Here is a 24196-nt window from a genome sequence, read left to right on the forward strand (position 1 = left end):
TAAATTTACTTCTAACTTTTTCATTATGCATATTTCCTTCCACTGGTAGGACGAGGAGACTAGTAGAATGTGGCAGATTTCAGACATCAAATTACCCCGCCCCTAAGTACTTCAGTATATGCGACTCTAAGAATACTCTTCTGAAACATACTCATGGCGCCACTGTCACACCTGATACCACTAACAAGAATTCATTTGGCTCTCACGAATCCATTTGTATCAGACCTCCCCGACTGCTCCAAAGGTTTATCCTCACAGCTGGATATGTGTGGATAAACCTTTGGAGCAAACCTTTGAATCAGGACCCTGATGGGGTTCACAGGGGACACCCAGCTCTTGTGGCTCAGTCTCTCCTCCTCGGGGCCACCTGTAGAGAGACCAGGAGTCTGCCCTGCGGGACAACTCGCGCTCTGGCTCCGACGGGCGTCTCCCTGCCTACCCACTTCCCGTGTGGTCCAGAGCTGCTGATTCCATCAATCTCGTGTCCCCAGGGGTGCAAAATGGTGCTTTAATCCTACACTCCAGCTAGAATTCTGTTATAAAGAACTTGCCGATGCAGGGGACATGGGTTCGTGCCCCGGTCCGGGAAGATCCCACATGCCGTGGAGCGGCTGGGCCCGTGAGCCATGGCCGCTGAGCCTGCGCATCCGGAGCCTGTGCTCCACAACGGGAGAGACCACAACAGTGAGAGGCCCGCATACAGCAAATGTTTAAAGTTCTGGAGATCTGTTTCCTAACAATGTGAATATACTCAACACTACTTGAACTATACACTTAAAAATGACAAAGATGGTAAATTGTGTTTTTCTACCACAATTTAAAAAAATGAACTGGGACAATGTCCATCTTTTTCCAGCTTTGACACTTTCTTATATATGGAAATTATATATTCCTTGACATTTTCTCTTTGGAAGTAAAATTTATTTTTTCAAGTTGTTCTGTGACTATTCCTTTTAAAATATCTTGAGGTTTCAATTTGTGTAATTTAAATATTTTCTGAAAAAATCAAGTTTCATCAAGATTGTAAGATTCATTGTCATTTCTTTGTATATGCTGTAACTTGATTAATGCTTGTATCTGTTGTTATAGCCCCCTTATCATTTTGTTCATTTCCCCCCCATTACATCTGCCAGAGGAGACTTTTTTTTTTTTTACTTTCCTTTCAAAGAACCAGCTCAAAGACCTATCACTTCTTTTCCTTTCAAATAAATGATTTTCCTATTTTTATGTCAGTAGAAATATGGTGCCTCCCCCTCCAAGGTTCCCTTTGCCCTTCACACTTCACCTCCTCCTGGTGCCTTGCATCGGGGGGACGAGCCGGAGTCCCAGAGGGTGGCAGCACTGAGCTGGAAGGCACCAGCGGAGTTGGCTGGAGAAGCCAGGAGCCCAGGAGCCAGCGTGGTTTTCCCTTCACTCCCGGGACCCCTGGCCCTCGGTTTCTGGCCTCAGGCCCCATCGGGTGAATGCCTGCAGTAACACCACCCCAGCTGGTTCCAGAAGGTTTCTGGTGTTGCAACTAAACCTCAGGTGCCATCGGTACTATTTCCCACCTACTACTGCAAGAACTAACATCTGCTCCGTCTCAGCAGCCCACATCTAGGAACCCTGGAAACTAGGGCCACTCTAGACGTGGCTTAGAGGGTTCACCAGGCAGGCAGCATTCAGGTCAGCCATCCAGGGGGGACTCGTGGTGCTCTGTGTTTGTTTCCATGGTGGCTGCATGGCATTTGGTGATAGTTGTTCTGAAAACACTTTTAGGCTTGAAGCTTTAGAACCACACAATCCCTGAGACATGGGCTTTTAGTACTAAGACCTGACAGTCCCAAATAAACTGAGGTGCTTGGTCACCATGCAACTGGGCACCAGGCTGTGGGCCTCCCACTGCAGCAGCTGCTACCCTGCCCGTGAACTAAAGAAAATCCTGGCCCTCCCTGTCTTCACTGAAGAATCTGCACGGAGGCAGAAGCGACCCACCTGCGCAGGGCAGCGCACTGGGAGCACAGGGGCCATGGTTTACAGCTGGTACAATTTCTGTTCTGAGTTAGTATCTGAGGCTTCCTTGTGGTCTAGAGCTGTGCTGCTCAAACTACCCCTGGAAAAGAACCAGCGTTAAAAATTCCCATTCCATAGTGGACTGGTACTTGAATGAAAGAAAGTAAAACAAATTACTAGAAAAATGAAACCCCCAAAAGGCATACAAAATACAAACCTCAGTTTTTTTATCGGGACTTCCCTGGTGGCGCAGTGGTTAAGAATCTGCCTGCCAACACAGGGGACCCAGGTTCAAGCCCTGGTCCGGGAAGATCCCACATGCCGCGGAGCAACTAAGCCCGTGCGCCACAACTACTGAGCCTGCGCTCTAGAGCCCGCGAGCCACAACTACTGAGCCCGCGTGCCACAACTACTGAAGCCCGTGCGTGCCTAGAGCCCATGCTCCGCAACAAGAGAAGCCACCCCGATGAGAAGCCCGTGCACTGCAACAAAGAGCAGCCCCCGCTCGCTGCAACCAGAGAAAGCCCAAGTGCAGCAACAAAGATACAATGCGGCCAAAAATAAATGAATAAACAAATTTATAAAAAAAATTTATTATTTTCAACGTAAATAAAGTTTCCCTCTCAAGTGCTTCAAAGTTTCTAAACGCTTCCTCTCAATTTCTACAACGATAACAGAGAGTTTCATACCATCAGTAGTAGTCCCAGTTTAGAAAATGATCAGATTTTCAAAATGTCCTATGGGCAACAGAAAAGAAAGCATTTTCCCTCTTCTCAGAGTATAAAATTCTCTCTATAGAGAAGCATGATATATACTTGTATGTATATTCTACACATACGTATTCTATCAACTTGCTTTGTTCAGATGTTGTGACAGTTTGTTTTCTGTGGTTAATCACGGACTGATGGGGATAGCTCACACTACAGAATCGGGATTCTGACGCTTCCTATCATTTCAAGAAGTTGTAGCTTTACATATTTTATGCATGTAAAGGTTAAACTCTGGGGGGTCATCACTAAAAGAACAGACAGAAGAGTACATACTTCCAAACTAGTAGAGGGACAACCAGAATTCTGTGGGAAGAGGGAGAGGCTCATCAATCGAAAAGGAGAAATGCAAAGAAAAAAAAATGGGACAAACAGAAAGCATAAAATATGGTAAAAATATATCTAAATATCAGAATCATAATAAATGTAAATAGACTGAACTCTCCAATCAAAACACAGAGTATTATACCGAATAAAACCCCCAAATTTAGCAATGCTATTTATAAGAGCGACACTCCAAATAAAGCGTGAAAGTGAAAGTATGAAAAAGAATATACCAAACAAGTGGACTTGAAAGCAAAAAGAATTAATAAGGGTCTTTATATAATGATGAAACTTGTATGCATCCAATAACATAACCGCAAATATACACAAAACCACAAGGATAAATTGAGACATCTACATTCACAGGTCAGAGAGTTCAACAGTAACTGACAGATCAAGAAGACACAAAAATAAAAAACAAAGTAAGGACTTAATGACGTAAATAATTACAACTGGATATAAGGTACATTTATAAAAACTGACCACCTTTTGGGCCATAAAGTAAGTTTCAACAGATTTCAAAGGACTGGTAACATACAAACAACTGCCTTTGAACACAGTGATATTAAGTTAAAAATCAGTAACAAAAAACTTACTAGAAAAAAATCTCACATATTGGGAAATACAACTCATTTAAATGCTATATTAGGACAAGATTTTATCATTATAACCATCGTAAGTTTATCTCAGAATTATACAATATATAGTATAATAATATGGTTATTATCTTTTACCAATATAAAGTGATCCTCTATCATTTACTGCCTTAGGTATGCAATTCTATTTTTACATTGTTACTTTGGATTTTTTATTGTGTTTTCTTGAAATTGTTTTATTTTTAATCTTTCTGGGTCACAATTTTTTATTGAGGGTATGGAAGAGAAAACTGGGCTCCTGCGACTAGTATTTGGTTAGATTTCTTTTTTTTTTTTAGCACAATCTAAGAATAATTTGCTTTTAAGAGGAGCAGTTATATTATTTCCTATTTTCTTATTTTTATGCTGTTAGCTCCATCTTTACTACTTCTTTTATTTTCTTTTATGATACAGACTACACTTTGCTTGTGTCTTTTGTGGTGATTCAAAAAGACATACACCTTTTCAATTTTACTAAAAGCTACCTTTAAAACTACATTTAAGTTTTTAAAACATAATTGACTACCTTTCTCTAATTATCAAAGTCAAGAACTTTCATGAACCTTCCTCCACCGTAAGAGGAGGGACTTAATGTGCCCTCACTCCCATCCATGTCCTCTTCCCTGTCTCCCCACTGCACTGCCCACACTTCACAGGCTTTGACAACATAATCTGGAATCACAGGCCTAGGTTACTGCTACATTTGTTGAATATTTTACGTATTGTTTTAGTAATCTTCTTTAAATGAAATTTCTATATTTATAATTAGCTACAAATTTTGATGAGCCTGGCCTGGCCCTCTGAACCAAAATGTCCTCATTCTTCAGTTGCTGAGTTTTGTTTCTTGGCTGGAAGGCCTCTGAGTCAGTTTTCCAGGTGGGGTGCACATTTGTCAACAAACGCCGCATGTTCAAGAAGAGCTCTGGACTGCTGGCCCCCTGTCCCCTCGCCCTACTGCTGCCCATGGGTCCTAACAATCGAGCCAGCAGCAGGGGCGCCTAACGTGTCTAGCAGTTCTTTACCTGGTGAACTTTTCTCCTGGCCCACCTCTGTTCCACCCCTGAGAGGAAGGCCATCTAGGGTTTGCCCCTCTCCAGATGCTGCCCGCAAAAACCAACCACTCAACAACAAGCACCTCTCCAGGGCCTTCTTCCTGCCTCTCCTGCTTCAGGAGACACTACCCCCAGGGCACATATGCCCAGGGTCCCATCTGTTGTCCCAGCTATAAGACCTGTGGAAGCTGGCATCTCTAAATACGCACAACAGAAAAGCATAACTGTGATTTGAACACAGCAACTCTGCCCCTGTCAACAACAAACTCCCAAGAAGTTGCTGTTTAGCCAACTGATGTGCCTCCACACTGGGGGCAAATAGTGGGGCTGGGCTCAGCCTTCTTTCCACCTATGTCCTGGACAGCCCCGCAGTTCTGCTGCCGAGGGCAACTTGTGCCCCAGTCACCAAGGGTCATTCTTAACAGCAATTCCCAATTCCTTCCTACCTGCCGAAGTTCATCTCTGTGCCTTGAAGGCATCTTAAAAGAGAAGTGTGGGAGGCCAGATCAGGGGCTGCAGGACCAACACCATCTTAATCCCAAAGCTGCACAGAGCACGTGGGTTCAGGCACTGAAGGGAGCGCCACTGTGTCCAGGGACGCCGCGCTGAAGCCCCGTGACCCACATACCTCTTCATCACCAGGCTCCACGGGCTGGCACAGCCAGCGGGTGTCCGCCAGCTTCCTGAGCTGCTGGTCCATCTCGACGAGGGCAGCCGTGAGCCGTTCCTTCTGAGGGGGATCCAACTGCTGCTCCAGGCAGGGAGGGAAGAGACACAGCTGGTTACCGGCAGGGAGCTGGGGCCATGGCAGAGCCCCACCCAGACATGAGGTCTGCTCCAGGGGCTAGGCTGCTCTCAGAGAGTTTTCTAAAAACTTGCAAGGAAACTGAGTCCCACGCCACTGAAGGGCCAGACTCAGAACCTCCCCTCGTAAGTAGTGTCAGGTGAGAGAATTAAACTCTCCTCTCGTAAATGATGGGGGAGACCCAGCTTGTCTAAAATCTCATCAGCAGGGCTGACAGGTCACCTGCTCTGGTTTCCTCGGGACCCTCTCTCGGAAGCGGGGGAGCAGCCTGCCTGCACCAGAGCGCAGGAAGCATGGTGGGGCCACGGACGCAGCAGCTGGTACGTGTCAGGACAGCGCAGTACTTTGGAATGAGAGTGTGGAACTGGACTCTTAGGGCAGTTCTCTAGTGACTTCGCCTCCTTGACCTCCCACCTCCTCGTTTTTTAAAACAAGGAGGTTGGCCAGGCGCTCTCTCAGGTCTGCCCTGAGCTAGCTTCTGCGGTTCAATCGAACTCCAGCCGCACGCCTCCACAGGGCTGACTCATGAGCCAGGTTGCAGGGCTGAGCGAGGAAGGCAGCCGACTCTGGGCGCGGGGAAAAGGCCGGCCAGCCTGGCCACGGCGGTGGCCGCGCACCTGGAGGGTCTGGGGCAGAGCGCCGTCTACGATACAGGAGGTCCCGTCCGCCAGTCTCGGACACCCTGGAGATGACGTGGCGAGATGCGGCCAGAGGGCTTGAGCATCACCACACCATCAGCTCAGATGGCCTCTGAGGCCCCTCCGACGGGGGGCCTAGAATTCTCAAGGCCGGGGATCCTGGGCTGAGGCGGGCTGCCCTCTGGGCGCACAGTAAGCGGCCCCCCAGCTCACCAGGGCCAGCTTCCCCGCCAGCAACAGCTCCGTCTCGCTGCGCAGAGCTCTGACGTTATTCACCATCTCCAGCACGAAGCTGCAGCTCAGCCCCTGGGAGGAATCAGAACAGACACTGTGGAGACGTCCCGAGGGCGAAAGGGGCCCACAGGAGAAAGGCCGGAAAAGCGCAGGCACCTCTGCGGCCCTGGGCTTGCCGTACACCCGGTCCATGGCCTTGGAGCTGGCGTTGACGGCGTGGGCGAGCTCCTGCTCCACGTCTCGGTGGGACCGCGCTGCTTCCCGGATGCTGGAGGGAGACACGGCACTCATCAGACCGAAGAGCAGCAGCCTGCGAGTCGCCTCGCTGGAACACAAGCCCAGGTTCGGCCCAGAGGGCCGACAAGACCACGACTTGCCCGTGGTGACCCGTGACAGCCGATCGTTTCCTGGCCGGTGGCGGAGGAGGCCTTAAATGGGAAATCTGACAACAAAATCCCAAACTTTTCTAGAAACTCAGCCAAGGAGGTAATGCCCAAAATGAGACCTACACCTTGCAAAACAGCGAGCGGGTAAGTAGCAGGAGGCAGAGGAGGAGAAAGCCAGGAAGAAGCTAGACGGCCATGGAGGGGCCCCCGGCCTGCGCACGGCTCCCAGCAGGGGGAGGGGAGGCACAATGCAAAGACACCGCCAGACAGCGGCTGAAGGGGGTCAGCGGATGTGGCCACCAAGAGGTCACCAGGCAGAAGGGCCATGCTGGAGCCAGGTGGGTGGACACAGCAGGGGGCGGGGAGAATGGACAGTGGGCAGAGCGGCAACCACCGTGCTGGAAGGTCCAGAGTAGAAGGAAACGCCTTTGGCTGTTGGCTTTTGTTTTTTCAAAATAACTACAAGGTCTGCTTCTTAAGAGCAAACCCGCTCTCTGGGGGCTAAAGGAGGCAGGAGGGGTACTATTCTCAGAGATCCGGGATAGGCTGTAAAACCTATGAGCTGCCTCTGAAAACGCCTGTGGTGTGAAGCTCCCACCCGCATAAACCCCGAGTAATCCCTGGAAGACCGTCAGTGAAAATACCAAAGCCCGGGGTTAGCAGAAACTCAGGCCGAGCCCTCGTGAAGGAGGCAGACGGCACATAAGATCCGGCAGGGGCATCTCAACGCCTGCGGCCCAGCCACGGACCTGGGTCGTCCCAGTGACGTCAGGGGGCCCGGGCGCTCTCGCGGAGGAGTGGACCGCGGAGGGAAGGCGGCACCCACCTGTGGATGAGGGCCCCCGCTGCCTGCCCAAACTGGTCCATCTGGTTGGCTTCCTCCTCGGACAGGATCTCCGGGTGCAGAGAGAAAGATGGAGGGCGGGGCAGCTCACACTTCTGCTTGTCCTCCCAGGACTTCAGGGTGTTCTCAAAGGCCTAGGGCGTGGAAGCCAGTGTTACACTCTCTCCTGCGAGCACACATCTAACAATAATCACTGCTGGGACACTAGCGGGATAACCGGCTAGAAAGGGAGACATTCTTTTTAACGCCGGGGGGAGAGGGAGCAGTTCTAGGAATTAGAGCCCTGTTCACTTAATCTTAATCTTCAAAAAAAATAAATTCCTGGAACAAAACATTAAAAACTCCAGGTCTTCTCCTAGAAGGGGCACATGTGCGCCACAGGCAGTCTGTCTTACCCGATCCCTGGTGAGCGTCTGTGCCCGGTTCTTGTGGATAATCCGAATGTACCCTGGCGGCTGGATCCAGGCCTCTCCGTCCACCTGCACAGGTACGCCCTCATCCCCCAGGATGGAGATCTTCACCGTGCGACACTGAGCAAACATCACAGCCGTCACCGAGCTGCACCCAGGAGCCTTCAAGTGCTGTCAGCACCACAGGCACCGTCCTGCCCTACACACCCCTGCACTGGCCGGCTGACCCCTGGGGTGACACCATACCCCGCCCCCCCCCAGCCTCTGGGGTCAGAGCATCCCCGCCTAAAGCGCAGCTCATGGAGCGCAGGGGGTGTGCCCCACCCCGCTCCCACTGCCCTGCACCCAGCACCGCCATCTGTGATCGCAGTGCGGGGAACTCTGTGCTCAGACACCAGCACCAGGCCCAGGGCGGGGACACATGACCACCAAGAGCTGCTGGGTCCCTGGGCACGTGAGGACACTCCCAGAACAGAGCAAACATCTAACAAGTGCTCCTCTTTTCAACAAAAAATACTGCCAAGGAATTAAAATTGTGAAATTCAAGCAGCCCATGGTGGGGACAGAAAGGACTGGGGGTTCAGGGGAGCATGAACTCCCCATCTCTGTGCCTGAGAACATCGCCCTCCCCAACCCCACCGACAGACACACCCTTCCCAACCCATTACCAGAAGTACCGGATGGGGAACCCACCCTGCCACCTGCTAGCCGGGCCTCCGAGCAGCCGGGCGAGGCCACGCACTCAGCCTCTGCTCCCAGACTCAGGCTGTGGCTTCTAAGAGCTGCAGGCCCAGGGCCCAAGGTCAGCCAGGCCCGTCTCATCTCACCCCACCTCAGCAGGGGTGGGCAGGACACAGATGGTACCCACAGAGTGAGTCAGGGAGGGAGCTCAGGGAGGGTACAAGCCAGCCCCAGTTTCGAAAGTATTTTTTAATTGTCAAAACACGGCAGGTGAGAGCAGGCTCTGGACCAGGCGGAGGCCAGGGCGATCCTGGAAAAGCGCCTCCTCCCCTGGGCTCCGCACTCCGGGGGCCCATATATCTGAGAGCGCGGCTCTGGGCCAGGCCTGCCGCCCCAAACGTGTGTGAGCCACAGCTCCACCCAGGCCCCTCCAGCCTCCAGGACCACGGCCGGTACCTGAGCGATGCGGTGATGCTGCAGCTTTATGACACGGGAGACGGCCATCTGCATGCTGCCGAACACCGCGACCACCTCCAAGATCTTGTCATCGAACGACGGGGCTGCAAAGGTCTGGAAGGGCCGGCGTCAGAGCTGACCTCTGCTCCCAGCTTCCCTGAACACGCCCCCCACCACGCGCATCCTTCTCACCTGGGGGCCGCTGCACTGGCGAGAGCCCGACAGGCCCACTAGTAGGAGAAGCTATGGCGTGAACACTTGCTGACGGGTCTCCACGTCAGAGCCTGAGAGCAGCTGCCTGAGATCAAACCCCAGGCCTGCCACTCACTAGCGTGGGAGCTTGGGCAAGTTACTGTCTCTCTACCCGGGTTCCCTGTGTTAGCGGGGCTAACACAGGTACGTTCCTCACAGGTTCTCATGAGGGCCGTCAACGGGCACAGTGCTGAGAAGGACTGGCACACGCTCAGTGTGCAGCCGGTGTCAACTGTTTTTATTAGCTATTATGTACGAAGGAAGTCAGGCCCCTGGTTAAAACCTATCAATGCCCCCAGAGTTCTCGGCATAAATTCCAAACTCCTCCCTGGCTTACACGGCCCCACGGGAGCTCTAACTTCTCTGTGCTCCGCCCAGCACGCACACACCAGCGAGCCTCCTGTCCGCACCCGGCCCTGCCTGGCCGCCAAGCCTTCACATACGCTGCTCCCTCCTCCTGCCCCATACCCACCTGACCTGTCCAACCCCGCATCACCCTCAGGTCTCAGTGCAGGTGTCCCTCCTCCTAGGAGCCTTCCCAGATACGGGCCCGGATTCCAAGCCACGCCTGCGACCACGCCCGTCCTGCCTGGCATCCCTTTGTCGAGGCCGCGGGAGCGGGGCCTGCCTGCCGTGCTCTCCGCTGCGCCCCTGCTGCCGGCACAGGGGCCCCGCTCCACCCGTCCCTCCGCCTCACTGACAGAGCACCCCCAGAGCGGGAGGCTCCTCCATGGCTCCCGAAGGGGCCGCCTCTCGGGACCCCGCCCCCATCCCCTTCCCTGGGCTCGGGCCCACGCCGCCCAGCACCCCCGTACGTACATCGTCCTCCTTGGTGCCCCCCCAGAAGTTGGTCCCTCCAGCATAGCTGGGAATGTTGAGGACAGCAATTCCCTGGAGACTGGGCAGTGGGATGGGTCGTCCGTCACACTGAGTGGTAGAAATGCGTAAAAGGAGAGAAGAGAGATCCAGGCTTCAGCTGGGGGCTCCCTCCCCCCAGCACACCGCCCTGGGCTAAGGCCGAGGGGCCACCGGGTCAGCAGAGGGGCCGGCAGGGGGCCGCCTGCTCACCTCCAGCAGGACCTTCTGCTCCAGGTTCTTGTAGGTTCTGTGCAGCAGCTCTCTGGTGCCGAGGACTCCGTACCACATCATGTTCTTGGTTCGACTCCTAGGGGTGGAAAGCAAAGCACGGACGTGGGTCTCAGCTTTCTCTACACAGCTACCTACGGCCCTTGCTGCCACCTCATCACAGATGGGTCACACCGGGCAATCACTCCCAGCAGCGACACCGTTAAGATGAGGAGGACATGCCCTTGTCACATGTCCACGCGAGACGGGCTAAAGAGATACATTCACTGACCAGAAATTCTGCTAAAGAGTAACACTGCCAAGAAAGTAATCATACCCTGAGAGGTAAAAAAGGTAAGACATTACAGAACCTCACAAAAAAAAGTATAAATCACAATTTTTTTCCAGCTATAAAATTATGCTTACCACAGAAAATTTGGAAAGGGCAGAAAAGCACAAAGGAGAATTCACAATCCCCACATCTGTAAGTACTGATGATAAATGCTTCAGTGTATTTCCTTAGGAACTTGATTTACAGCTGAAATAGCGGTAACTGTGCACTTCGCCCTGCACGGAGAGCACCGCCCTGTGTCCTGAGCACGAATGACCACAACGGGGCACTTCCCACCAGCACTCGCTGAATTAACCCCTTTGACGGGTCTCTACTTGTTCCCACCCCTGAGCTCTATAACGTACATGGCAGTGGCCCTTGGTAAACGCCTCTTTGCCGAAGTTCCCAATTACTTTTTAAGGGTAGATTTGTAGAAGCGGCATTTTCTAAGTAGACCTTCTCAAAGATACAAACTCAGGGAAGATTATATACCAGGATCCCAAGTTTCTAAAAATATGTCACATGCGGCCTTGCTCCTCACCTGTTCTGCTCTGATAAATTACATGCATTTCAATGCCTTTTCAGTTGTATTCAGACTAACAGGGGTATCTTCAAATGATTTGGGCTCCCATCATGCACTGTGTAACAGGGATACCCCCTGGGGACCTCTGAGCCTTTTCTGATACTCGAGCCCCAGAGCTCCAAGGTTTTTGAGTTCTTATGCTTGATTTTGTTTTCCGAGAAAGGTCCAACCATACAGGAGTCGGGGGATTGCCGGGCAACTCCTCAGGTGTCACTGTGACCGCCTCCCTCCGAGTGACAAGGGCACCTGGCGGGGGCAGGTCTGCAGGCTCTCCAGCAAGGGGCCCCCTCCTCCTGCATCAATGGCTGTTCTCCGCCCAAACTACACACCAGCTTTCCTGCCTCTAGTTCTAGAAAGTCACAACTGAACAGTCTGCCCTCCAGGTGACAGTCACCGTGGGGTGGGGCAGGAGACATCAACTCCCTTCTTCCCTTGTCACGTCTCCCCGGAGGAGAGGACTTTCTACTTCAGCCAGGAGGAAACCTTCCCATTTCTCTCCGTCCTCTCCCCGACCAGGGGGAGACAGTACGTGGTGATTTAGGGGAGAAGCTGAACACCCCCAGCGAAACACCCCCCCGGGGCCTCTCCTGTGGCATTTGCCTGCTCGAGGGCCTTGCGGGGGAGCAAGCCCTAACCCCACCTGAGGGTGACATGGAGATGCCACTGCCGTGGCCATGACACACAGATGCGCCCCGCTTTCTGACAAGGCATTCGGGCTCCGTGTCTGTACTCTGCCTGAGGGCTCTGTGCGCCCCAGAAATTACCCCACGGCTGGAAGGAGAAACCACCACAAGACCCGAAGGACAGGCGTGCGCAGGAGCCGGCACCCACCTGCACTTCTCTGGGTGCTCGTCACGCTTGTTGTTGAAGTCCAGGGAGATCTTCGCATCCAGGCCGATGCCAAAATAATTGTTCATGACGCACTTCTCTGTGTAATACTCTCTGCAAAGGAGCGTTTCACGCCATTTAGAACAACCCTGCATGCCAGCCTCTAAGCAGTTCTTCCTGAGGGCAAAACTCAGTTTTTTTGTTTGTTTGGTTTTGTTTTTTTTTTGGGGGGGTGGCGGGGAGGTAACAGCATTACTGAGATATAACTCACATACCATACAATTTACCCATTTAAAATGTCCAACTCCATAGTGATTGTTCACGTATTCAGAGTCACGACAATCAATTTTAGAACAGCTCATCACCCCAAAAAGAAAGTCCACATCCTTCAGCCAGGAGCCCCAACCCCTCCCCAGCGCCGGCAACCACTACTCTGCTTTCTGTCCTCTGCGGACTTCCAGATTCTGGATGGTTCCTAGAAATGAAATCACACAGTGTGTGGCCCTTTGCGTCTGGCTCCCATCACTGAGCACGTTTTCACGCCACGAACACTGGGTTCACCTGAGTTCAGGGCTTCAGCCCGGTTAATGGGGAACAGCGACGACCCACTGCAGGGATCCTTGGCTGATGGGCCTTTGGGCTGCTTCACTTTTGAGCTATGATTTGTGAACACTCGTACACACGCTTCAGTGGGGACGTGTTTTCTCTTCTCTTGGGAGTAACCCTAGGAAGGGACCTGCTGGGCCACGTGGAAACCCTGGTTTTTTGTTTGTTTTTGTTTGTTTTTGGCGGTACGCGGGCTTCTCACTGTTGTGGCCTCTCCCGTTGCGGAGCACAGGCTCCAGACGCACAGGCTCAGCGGCCATGGCTCACGGGCCCAGCCGCTCCGCAGCATGTGGGATCCTCCCGGACCAGGGCACGAACCTGCGTCCCCTGCATCGGCAGGCGGACTCTCAACCACTGCGCCACCAGGGAAGCCCAAAAACCCTGGGTTTTGAGGAACCGCCAGACTGTCTTAAAAGTGGCTGCATCACCTCACGTTCCCATCAGCAACGTTAAACCTGATGACATCCGTGGCACACACGCTCACACGTGCTTACACCCTGGATCCCAAAACGTCCCTCAAACGTCCCTAGACCCAATCAAAGCAAAGTCCCCAATTTGAAAATGTCCAGCCCAGCCCCACGTCCCAGGTCCACTGCAGGTAAGACTCCTTCTGGACCCTCACCCCCGTGAACGAGGCCCGGCACACCATGCTGGGGAGGGAGGAGAGGAGAGCAGCTTGTGTCTCCCCAGGGGAAGGAGAAGCCTCTCCCTGAAGGAAGAGACCACAGCCCTCGCTGCCAGGTGCGGAAATGCAGGGACCTCAGGTGGCAGAAAGAGACAGCACATCTAGTTCCGGAGGCCTCTGTGGGCGCTGCTCATGTAAGCCTACAGCTCTGGCCTTGCTGGGGAGAACAACTCAGGAAGGGTCAGGACCACAGGCCTTGACAGGCCCCGGCGTGAGGAGCAGACAGGAGGGTGGTGCCAGGCTGGGGACAAGGACGCGGGCCAGCACTGGAGCAGGTGTGGGAACCCAGGCCACCCTGCAGGAAAACTGGCTGCCACTGTGCAGGCTTGCAGCTCTGCTTCCCGAAAGCCAGAGTCTCTGAACCGCACCTTTCTCACTGTTACTCTCCCCACCACGCCGGACACACATGGTGGACAACTTTTAACCAGCTGCCACTAGCCACTAGTTGCCCAGAACTTGCTATCAGCCAGCAGGAAGGGAAATCTAGAAGGCTGGGCTTTCAAAATACCATGTGTCCCCGCAACGGTCTCTACACACACGAGAACAAGCTGCACGAAAGCCCTCACTGCCTTTGACGCTGGGCAGTGGACACAGCACGTGGCACGCAGAGCAGCGTCGGGACTTCGTTCCCCAGAGGACAGCATCTCCCCAGGCACGGCGAGAAGGCGCTTCCAGCCTGGGAGCTACACTAACGGGAGCGGCAGACCCGCCAGAAGGAAGGTGGTCAGGAGGCGGTGCCAACGCAGGGCCAGCAAGGACCGCGGGGAGGACGACCGAGGACACGGGCAGAGTCTCCAAGCCTGCCGAGGCCCCAGAAGGTCAGGCACGCGCCAGGACGGCGCCTCCCTTCCCAGACATTCCCAACCCACCCTCTGCCCCGGACGCCTCACACCTACTAGGTTTTCCTTATTGGCCAACACCAGCTGGAAAAGGGTCACCCAGGCAGCTGCTCACGAATTTCTCTAGTTAATTCCAAGCCAGTTTTCTACGCTCCAGCATTCAGCTAACAACATGCCCCCTTGGTTTACCCCGTACTCACAGGTTTTCTGGCTCGGAGTTAAAGGGATCAGCATTAATTAATAATCGACTGATGACTGAACCTCCAGGCAAGGAACCAGACATCCCGGCGCGAACATCTGTAAGGGAGGAAACAGGAGACAGTACTGCCTGGCGGCTCCCAAATGAAGAGGCCGTCGTGTCTTTGAGGCTAATGGTCCACATGTTCTTCAGAAGGTTATTATAATAAGATGTTTCTAAAATACCGCATAAAAATGTCCAAACTTTGACAATTAATAGTCTCAGGGCAAAAATCGCTGTCATAAATCCATATTCACAGAACAAAAATGAACGCCGGGTGGTAACCAACACCTATGAGACACATCAGAAAAGACCTTACAAAGATAGTTCTCACTAATTTAAGAAACTCCACCAAAATGATCCCTACTGCAACTAATCGTAGGGTCTAGTCATACAACTTTATAAGGCTAAATTCATGAGAAAAGGTTAAACAAGGAACCCTCCAGGTGACCAGAACCCTCAAGATACCTGCACCAATTTAAAAAATTTAAATTATAAACAGTAAGGCTGAGATGGAGCCCTGCTTTTGAACATTCTGCCAATCCATCCCTTCCAGTAACATCTTTGCTGCTTATTAACCAAATCTGTCTCAGCCTCTTTTCCCTAGAGCTTCCGCAATTTTCTTTCTATTCAAATGAGATTCACCTAGCGATTGCCAATCACTTACAGGAGCAGCGTGTGCTCTAGCTTTTGCCCAGCAGGCCTCACGAAGCGGCCTCAGGAAGCTGGTTAAGGGACCATTCCCTCCTACTACAGACACAGAGTGTTATCGTGACTCCCCCTGAGGGAAGAAGCAACAGGAGCTGCCTTGACATGATCCTGGGCGAAATGAAGGCAAGGCAAGGGCACTGGGCCTGACTCTCCCGGTGGCCAGCTGTGCTCCTTCTGCAATCATGCTGGAAACAAAGGGGTGATCCACCGGCTCCCCGTCACGACCTGCCGGCCCTTCCCTCTTCACTCAGCCCAACCCCTATTTACCCATCAGAACCCAGCTCGAGTATCACCTCCTCAGTGACATCTTCCTGGGACCCCAGGGCAACGATTTGAATGCCGTCTGCTCTTTGTAATAAACAAGAGCACTTTTCATACCGTGACATGACTCTGAAATTCTGCCTATCTTTCCCATGGATCTGTGAACTCTTGGAAGACAGGGGCCTGGTCTCGTTAACCCCTCAGACTACTGCCAGGCAGAGCGACAGCTGGGCGCTGAGCTGGAAAGCTTAGCGCCCTGCCTGCGCCCCTCCCCCAGACACACAGTGCGGTGCCGCACTCACTGGGGAACAGGATCTTCGTGTTCAGTGCTGGCAGGCTGTCCCGGTTTCCTGACTGCGAAGGAAGAGAGGCAGAACCGCCCAGGGACAAGCTTCCTTTGCTTATCAGCTTTTCACACGGGGATTTGGACACTATGAGAACAGAACAGAAAACAGAATGCGACTGAGCTACTGGCAGCGTTCATCAGAGAAAGGAGCAGGCGGAGGGGGGCCAAGGGAAGCGAGGAGTGGGCACAAGCGCCACCAGCCGCGGCCGAGTGTGCAAGACGAGGAGCGAGGCAGCGAGCAAGGAGGGGAAACGAGAAAGGGGACGCAGAGGCGAGCGGGCTCGGGCACCCGCCAAAGAGACACAGGCCCCTGAGGGGCTGGGGCCGCGGTGATGTGAGGTGACCTGACGAGGCCAGGGAGGGGGAGGGGCGGCCTGCAACCGCAGTCGGGCCGCGGGGTCTGTGCACGGGCAGAGGGGAGTCCTGCACAGGAACGTGGTGGAGGAAACTCTGGGGCAGGATCTCCCGGTGGCTCGTAAAGGCCACGAGCGAGGGGGCCGCACAGAGTTGGGGCTGTTCCAGGAGGGTTAGGGGTCCCCAGGTGGTGGCCCGTACAGCTGGGTGGTCCCTTACCACCTGGAGCAAACGTGGCATATGGCCAGCTGCAGCCAGGAGGCCCCAGGCCCTGGGTGAGGACCCCGGGCGCGCAGGGAGGTTCAGAGGGAAGCGCCGCCCCAGTAGCAAGGTCGCCCCCTGCCCAGGGTCCCGCCAGGCCTGCACCAGGCGAAAGGAGGTGGTATGTGAGACAGGTCGCCTGTTTGAGACTTTTTACACTTCCAAGTGGCCACAGAAACCGTAAGAAAGCACCCGTAAGCTTCCCAAGGCAAGCTTCTGAGCAGCGCAGACAAAAAGGCCTGATGGCGGCGCCGCGGGTCACGAGGGCCACTGTACCTCTGCGGAGGCTCCTGCCCTTGGCAGCGCCGTGGCCCTCGCCGTGGCCCTCGCCGTGGCACGCTCTGTCGTCCGACTTCAGGTCCTTCTTCTCCTCCGACTCGGAGAGACCTAAGATGAACCCCTCGTGCTCTTGGGTCTGGGCGTTCTGCTCGTCCACAGCTGTGCAAGGCAAGGGTATTTGCGGCTGAGTGCACGGACGTTACCCCGCAGGCATCACCGGGCTGGCGGGGCTCCCACTGGACGCGGACCCCCTCCTCATCTCACTCATCTCCCTTCAAACGTCGTCTCGGCTGAAGGCTTAGACCCGAAGCTCCGACCCGTCCCACTTTCTCCCCGGCCCCGGCACACAGGGCACCGGGACACTCGTGCCAGCTGGCTGGGGAGGAGGGCCGAGGGCTGGGAGAGACAGAGGGGAGGGGAGTAACGAGCGAGAGCACGCACAGCCCGGAGGGAACAGTGCACCCGCCAGTGCGCAGGGGCAGGTCACGACCTCACTATTCTCACTGTAAGAAGCAGCAGGTCGATCTGCTCAGAGAGAAAAGGGTGTGATGAGAGCAGAAAAGGTATGAGATGGTTTCTGAAGGTACCGAGAGATAAGACAAGAAAACTTGCTGGGGAGGATCTCAGGGTCTGGGTGAGGGTGGAGGTAATGCAGTTCACAGTCACTGTGGTTTTACAGTGTTCTCTTCAAAGCTTAGCAAACAGAGTCTAGGAAAAGGGAGCGATCGACTGGGCGAGTCTCTAACCCTATGCAGGGGTGCCTCTCTCCCCCAGGCCGACTAAGGACATTCAGCAGTGGCATCAGGGGACACCAGGGCCGATGACCTGTCCAAGCCCCGGGCCCCTCGACCACTGGAGCCGGCGCCTGCCTCAGACACCACAGCGCAGACGCCCCCCCCGCCTTTTTTTTTTCTTTCTGTTAAAAGTATTTTGTCTTGTTTTAATATTTCATCAGCTTTATAGGGTTACAACTGTCTTAAATATTTCTGCTTTAAATACAATCTGCACATAATGTTATAAAATGTAAACTTTCAGTGTCCTTTTCAATTTCAAAATCACACCTTTTTTTTTTCTTTTTTTGGTCTTTTTTTCCCCCCTCCCTTTCAATACCTGAATGTCCTGCAAAAACTGAAATAAATCGTCACAGGCTGCCCCACCATGGCCAGGGCGCAACAGGCTGGGCCCGGCCAGAGGTAGAGGGTAGTTTTACATCTTTTTATTGGAAGTTTTTTCTCCCTTTAACCTGAGTTCAGGCGCCATCCCCACGCCCTCTGACAAACCCCAGAGAAACTGAAATTTCACATGTCAGGAAAGAAAGGCTGAAGTCGTGTTTGCCAACAAAAAAGGCAGAAGCAAAATTAAGTGGAGGAAGAAAGAAAGGATGGTAGTGGGCAAAAATGCTACCAGTGAGAAAAGGGGCTGTACAAATGCACAACTGTTACAAGCAAACCACCCCCCCCCCAAGAGCCGGACAGCTACAGCCCTGCGGCCGGTTTGGAGGTCACAAGGAAGCCTCTAGAAGCAGTTCATCCACAAGCACCTCCAGAACGGGGGGGCCCCTGGAGCCCCTCTCCACCCTGGGTTTGGGGGGTCCCCACCCTCAGCGTGCTGCTGAGCCCCGCCTGTTCTGGAGTGGACAGCACTCAGCCCCCAACCCCTTACGTCCCGGTTTGCATAAGGGGTGCTGAGCGGCACCCCGGAAACCCCCCCGACAGGCAGCGGCGGGGCTGGGGGGCGCCCCAGGCAGAGGCAGGGCCCCTGGGGACTGAGCGCCCGCTGGCCCCAGGCCCCACTCGCGTTTCCACAGCTGGTGGACTCCCCCTGCCCCGTCCCCTACAATCATCAGCATCGCCCAGCACCGCAGGCACACACCGAGTTAGACCCGGGGGAAGGAGCCTCCCCTGCGGGACACCTGCTCCCCCAGACACCCGCGGATGCTCAACAGGACGCACGGGGGTGGGACCCTGAGCTGGGGGCTGGTGGGGGTGGGCAGCCAGGCGGGGATTCTGGCATCAGAAGTCAGACCTGAGGCAGAAAGAGACTCGCAGCGGGGCTGCCCACCCGCCCACCCACGTGCTGGCAGAATGGGGGGTGGAGGGCAGCCACCCGCGCTCCTGCGGTCAGGTGTCCCCCCGTCTCTGAGCACCGCCCCGGTGCGCCCGGCCTCCGACCCCATCCTCACCTCTCTGTCCCTCACATCGTCCTACAGCCTCATCCCCCACCTCTGGCCCAGGCCCACCTCCCTCCTGGGCACGGGGCCGTCCTCCGCGGGTGTCCTCAGAACACCTCAGGTCCCAGCACGGAGGCTCTCCTCGGACCCCCCGCCCCCAGAGACAGTCCCACCTCTAAGCGGACAAGGCCCGGCTGCACCCGAGGTCTGCCAGAGCTGCCACAGGTGAGGACACTTCCAGGGAGTGGGTCCCCCAACACGCTCCCCGCGTGTGCCCGCGCGAGGCACCTTTCCACCAGCTGGGGGCGCCCTCTCGGCTCTGCCGTCCGCTCAGTGTCTTTCCATCGGGCACAGGCCCTGAGGAAGGAGGCGCTGGCCTGCGTCAGGCGGTCCAGAGCGGCTCTGGCCTACACGGTGGGTCCCTCTGTGTCTCGCGCCACGTTCAGGGGGAAACTGGGAGCGCCCGGGGCTGGCCTGCAGAAAGCCCCGCGGCATCCAGAGCCCGGCTACCTTTCTCTGTGTGCTCTATGATCTGGCGAATCGCCTTCTTCAGGCTGTTGGCTCTCAGCATGAGCTGCTCCCGAGGACGGAATATCTGCGGCCGGGCTGGGCAGGCCGACCCCACGGCACGGTCCCCGGTGGAACTGGAGCCACAGCTGCCGCCCGCCCCCTCCCCGTCTTCCGCCTCCTCGGCGATGGTGGGGGGCGGCGTAGGCAGAGAGGACGAGGCCTGGGACTCGTCATCCAGGGTCTTGAGGAGAGAATCCAGCTTCTCTTTCAGGACAGAGCACTGGGCGGGGAACAGAGGAGGGAGTGGAGGGGCTGCTGCCCCGCCCTGACACCCACCCCAGGTGCCCAGGACGCACCTTCTTGGCCATGACCTCCGACTCCTCTGAGCTCTCGGTGGTCTTCTCGTAGGCCTTCCCCACCCGAGCCACGAAGTCCTTCACGGTCTCGCAGAGCACTCTGTGGGGGGAACGCGGGAAGAGGCTTCTAGAGAGACAGTCCTGGCTGGGACCCTGACTCCCCTGAGGCCGCTGGGCACTCACTTGGCTGATGAGATCACCACCGAGTGCTGGTCGGAGGTCAGGATCTTAGAGAGATGGGCCGCGACCGAGTCTTCATAGAAGAGGATCTGCTGCACCTGCCATTGCCCCAAACAGGGCGGGCGACTGTCAGCCCCACGATGGAGCCCGGTGAGCTCGACACTAACCCCCGCCCCTTGCCGGCCAGCCCCAGCTCACTTCACGCTAATCTGACAGATTTCAAAAGCTTCACAGAGCTGTGGATGAAGGGATCTTAACAGAAAAGAACACGGTGATAAAACCTCGTGAATGGCTCGTGCTGCTTTCGTCGGAGATTCAACACCGCCAGCCTGTGCTGGACTGGAGTCCTGAATCCCGCGTCCTCCTCAGCAGTACAGGCAGCAGGCAGGGTCCTCAGCTGAGGCTCCAGTCGCATTTCTCTGCCTGGCTGGAACTCGGCCCGGGCCCCTCTCCACCTCTCGATACAAATCACCCCCTTCACCGCTCACCCCTGCCTGCAGAACTGGGGTCGCTCACCCTGTGTGACGAGCCCTCTCTTTAGACCTTGGCCCGGGGTTGGCCAACTTTACTACTGGCCGGAGAGTAAATATTTAGGCTTTGTATACGTACGTACGCTCCCTCTCTTAAAACGTGCAAACCATTCTCTGCTCTCAGGCCAGGTCACAGCAGCCCAGGCAGGTGTAGCCTGGGGGGCTGTAGTTTGCCAACTGCTGCCCTTGACCCTCCTGAGGGGCAGACGGGCCCTGGCAGAGCCCTCTCTCCTGGTCAGCCAGCAGCCAGCTCGCCCAGTGGGGTGAGCATGGCTGGGCGCCCAGCGCTGCGCCCGTCTGGCCCTGAGCGACCACTGAAGACAAACCAGCGCAAAGTGAAAGGAAGGGTGAACGTTGAAGTAGCACAGACCAACGGCAGGGCAGGACGTGGAGGAGGCGGGCCCAGAGCGGGAGCCTGGGCTGGGCGGGGGCACCAGCAGCAGGGGCGGCAAGTCCGAGAGGGCCATCATCACAGAGGACCCCAAATCCAGCAACACCCCAGGAGGCCCCCAGACGACCACCAATCCTGTGGGGCAGAGGCCATGGGCTGCAGCTCCACCTCGGCTGGCCCTGCGCCTGTGCGGGTCTAACCTAGGGGAGGATGTCTAAGGGTGGAGGCAGGGCCCCAAAGTGGTGAGGACAGTGTGAGCACGCGGCAGGGCAACTGGAAATACCTCGGAGCCCTCACTCAAGTCTTCGGTGACAGTGGAAGAGGAGGCTGGCCGGGGGAGTTTTGTCTCGTAGGCCATGACGCTCCACCTGCACATACAAAGGAGCTCTCAGCAGGTCGGCTCGAACCCCCAGGCAGGCCCCGTGCCTCTCCCACCTCCCCGACTCATGGCCTGGGGGCTTGATCTTATGACAGCCCTAACTTCATTTTTAAGCATTTATCTTGACTCCCGTGTCCCTAACCTGGCTCCTCACTTAGCTGAGAACAAACGTCACAACCCATTGGACACTGCAGCTCCACTGAAGGTGGTGAAAGGCATCCCATAATGCTGCTTCTGGGAAAATGGGCTTCCCCTCTTCAGAGCTAAAATCACTCAGCCAGCAGCCAGCTCTCCCGTGGGGGCTGAGCATTTCACAGCCTCCAAAGGCACGTAGGCCTCCCTTCAATAGAGAAGAAACAGTAGAGGCAGCTGGAGAGGGTTCAAGACCACACCTGCTTATTGCAGCGCAGGAGCCTAAGAGAGAATACGGGCATTTCAGCAATACCAGGTCCCGCAGGCTGTGGTCAGGGGCTTTCATATGTGAGCTCAGCACTAAGAGCAGCTCGCTCGAGAAGACCCAAGTTACTTCTAAACACACACAGGAGAGCTGTCCAAAACTGAGATTCTTCTGGGAACACGGGATTGCTCAGCTGTGCAATAAGTCTTCCTTATTGCAAGACTCTGCTGACAGGTATCAGACGAGGCTGCAAAGGCCAAAGCGGACAGGGCCACCTTCTCTAACGGCCCAGAGGATTGGGCCTGGCTGGTGAGACCTGACCGCTTGAGGGCACAGTGCCAACCTGTTCTGCTCGTCAGCTCTTTCATAATCTGATCGCCAGGTAAAGCCCACCAGAAACAAGGATTCCTGCTCAGGCCGAATTTTTACAAGTAACTGCAGAGGGCCTATGGTTTCCAGGGACCCTGGGTTGAGAACACCTAGTCAAGGGGACTCGTGCGGTCCACTCACCTGTCCAGCATCTTGGTGCTGGCTCTTTCCAGCTTCTCCAAGATCTGCGGGAGCTGGGTGTCATCGTCACAGGCTGAGCCCCAGCCTAACACGCGAGCCAGGTCATTCCCTGTGCCGAGGGGCAGCACTCCCAGCTGACACTGAGACACGGGGGGAAGACATGGCATCAAACACCCTCCTTTTCACCTACAAGGTGTGAGGTCTGATCTCACACGGTGTGGTGCTCGCATTCCAGGCAGAGCCACTAGGCAGGACAGATGTCTCTCCAATCCGACAGAAAATTCCTCTCCCACCCACAGGCCTGCTTCTCATCTGCTGCCACATCTGACAATCAATCCTCTACAACCTCCCCGATCTACATTCCCACCTTCACAGCTGTGGCCACAGTGCTGACTGCTGAGTATCTGAACCCCCGAAGAATCAGTCTGTACGACTCCCCTCCTCCTGCTTCTCCGCCCTCTACAGCACCACACTAACTAACACCTTCCTTCCCCTCACAGCACCTTCCACGGCTTTAAGTCCTATCAAGACAGGCGCCAGGACTTCCAGTCTGGCCGTCAAACTGGAGCACACCCTGGCACTCGGCCTGCACCCCCCTGCCCGTCACTCCCCAGAGACCCCCTGCACTGCTCAGGCCCCACCCTCCACCTGGAATTCCCACCCAGAGCCCCCTGTGGAAACCCCACCTCGTCAGTTCAGTGCTTAGGAAGCTCCCCAGACACCAGTTGCCCAAGAGCCTTCGACCTCCGAGCCTGACACGCAGGGTGGGGGAGGGTCCCTGGTCCCCCCTGAGCACGGCACAGCCCGCGGTCACCTGCCGCAGCCACTGAGGGAGGCCCTCCACCCTGCCAGGGACAGCAAGCTGGACAGAGCAGGTGAGGAGGACAAGGAAGCCCCAGCACCGGGGGGAGGCGACCCGGCGCCGGCTTCCGGGAGCCTTAAAGGAAAGGAGCAGGCGGCACGGTGAAGGGACAGTGGCGTTCCGGGAGAGGTGACCCCCCACCAAGTCAGAGCTCAGACTGGAAGGGCAGTGAGGAGAGAGCAGTCAGAGAAGCAGAGGAGGAAGAAGGAGCTGAACTGGGGCCTCACTCTGAGTCCGGACCTTCTCCTAAGGCAAGGAGCCACCGGGGAGCGCTCAGCAAGGGTGCAGGAGCAGAGCTGTCCCAAAGAAGGTCCTTGGGGAGGTGGGGACCGGCGCGGTCCGAGAGGCTCAAGGAGGTGCGTGAGCAGAACGGCCCGAGGGGAAGGCCCCCTCGAGGAGTGGACAGATGGAGCCCGGGGCCAGCCAGACGCGCTCAGCAGCACACACTGCTGTGCTGGACACTCCAGGGCGGCAGGTTAACCAGGACGAGGAGGGAGGGTGAGGGAAGGCTCAAGAACCACTGTCAGATCTCCGGCTTGGATATCGGGTAGGATCACGGGCCACAGAGAAGTCAAAGGAAATGATGCTCCCTGAACTCAGCTGAATGCATGAAGACCTGTCTTCCTGACTTGTGATAATGAACTTGGTAACAATCCTGGAAGTGAACAAAACCTAAAATTGGACCTAAGTGTACTGCTCTAACTTTACCACGAGGGGGCAGTGCTCTCTTTCCCGAGCAACTGGCCTCCCTAGAGCTGAGCAGTTACTTGCACACCCAGGGTCCCCACTCCAACGTCATTCCAGGAGCTAAACGCTGACAGCAAAAGGTCCACCCTGCCTACAAAGACCACCAACGTGTTGAAGGACAAGTGACAAATGAGGAAAAATATGGGCAACAAGGAGTTCACATCCCTAATATAACAATAATCCTTAGAAATCAATTTTTTAAAAAGGTAAATACCCCAATATTAGGTTAAAAAAAAAACATGAACAGATGATTCATTTAAAACTTCATAGTTAATTGAGGATATGCTTGACTTCACCAGTA

General features: G+C 55.2%; 1 protein-coding gene and 1 long non-coding RNA gene across 17 annotated transcripts in view; one reads left to right on the forward strand and one right to left on the reverse strand.

The window, feature by feature from the left end:
- DGKD (diacylglycerol kinase delta) overlaps nt 1-24196 on the reverse strand; it is a 111790-nt gene that overhangs the window by 7388 nt on the left and 80206 nt on the right. For 8 of the 16 annotated variants that reach the window (XR_003435149.1, XM_027118078.1, XM_027118041.1 and 5 more), the window contains 17 exons: nt 22287-22426; nt 21284-21368; nt 20083-20177; nt 19900-19999; nt 19544-19823; nt 16861-17022; nt 15926-16054; nt 14614-14710; nt 12287-12460; nt 10545-10641; nt 10296-10403; nt 9225-9338; nt 8073-8207; nt 7660-7811; nt 6604-6715; nt 6427-6519; nt 5399-5518 (listed from right to left, as the gene is read on the reverse strand). Coding sequence is in view for 15 of the 16 variants with exons in the window: in XM_027118078.1 (XP_026973879.1) it covers nt 5399-5518; nt 6427-6519; nt 6604-6715; nt 7660-7811; nt 8073-8207; nt 9225-9338; nt 10296-10403; nt 10545-10641; nt 12287-12460; nt 14614-14710; nt 15926-16054; nt 16861-17022; nt 19544-19823; nt 19900-19999; nt 20083-20177; nt 21284-21368; nt 22287-22426 (2193 nt within the window). In the remaining variant the exon portion in view is untranslated. The other 8 variants (XM_027118013.1, XM_027117987.1, XM_027118050.1 and 5 more) reach the window with 7 other exon arrangements.
- LOC113626458 (uncharacterized) lies at nt 16040-17885 on the forward strand. Its single transcript, XR_003435163.1, has 2 exons — nt 16040-16308; nt 17638-17885. It is a non-coding gene; the product is annotated as an uncharacterized LOC113626458 (long non-coding RNA).

The sequence above is a fragment of the Aethalodelphis obliquidens genome, unplaced genomic scaffold, assembly GCF_003676395.1.
Source record: "Aethalodelphis obliquidens isolate GAN/ISIS:26980383/991018 unplaced genomic scaffold, ASM367639v1 scaffold2, whole genome shotgun sequence".
Lineage (NCBI taxonomy): Eukaryota > Metazoa > Chordata > Mammalia > Artiodactyla > Delphinidae > Aethalodelphis > Aethalodelphis obliquidens.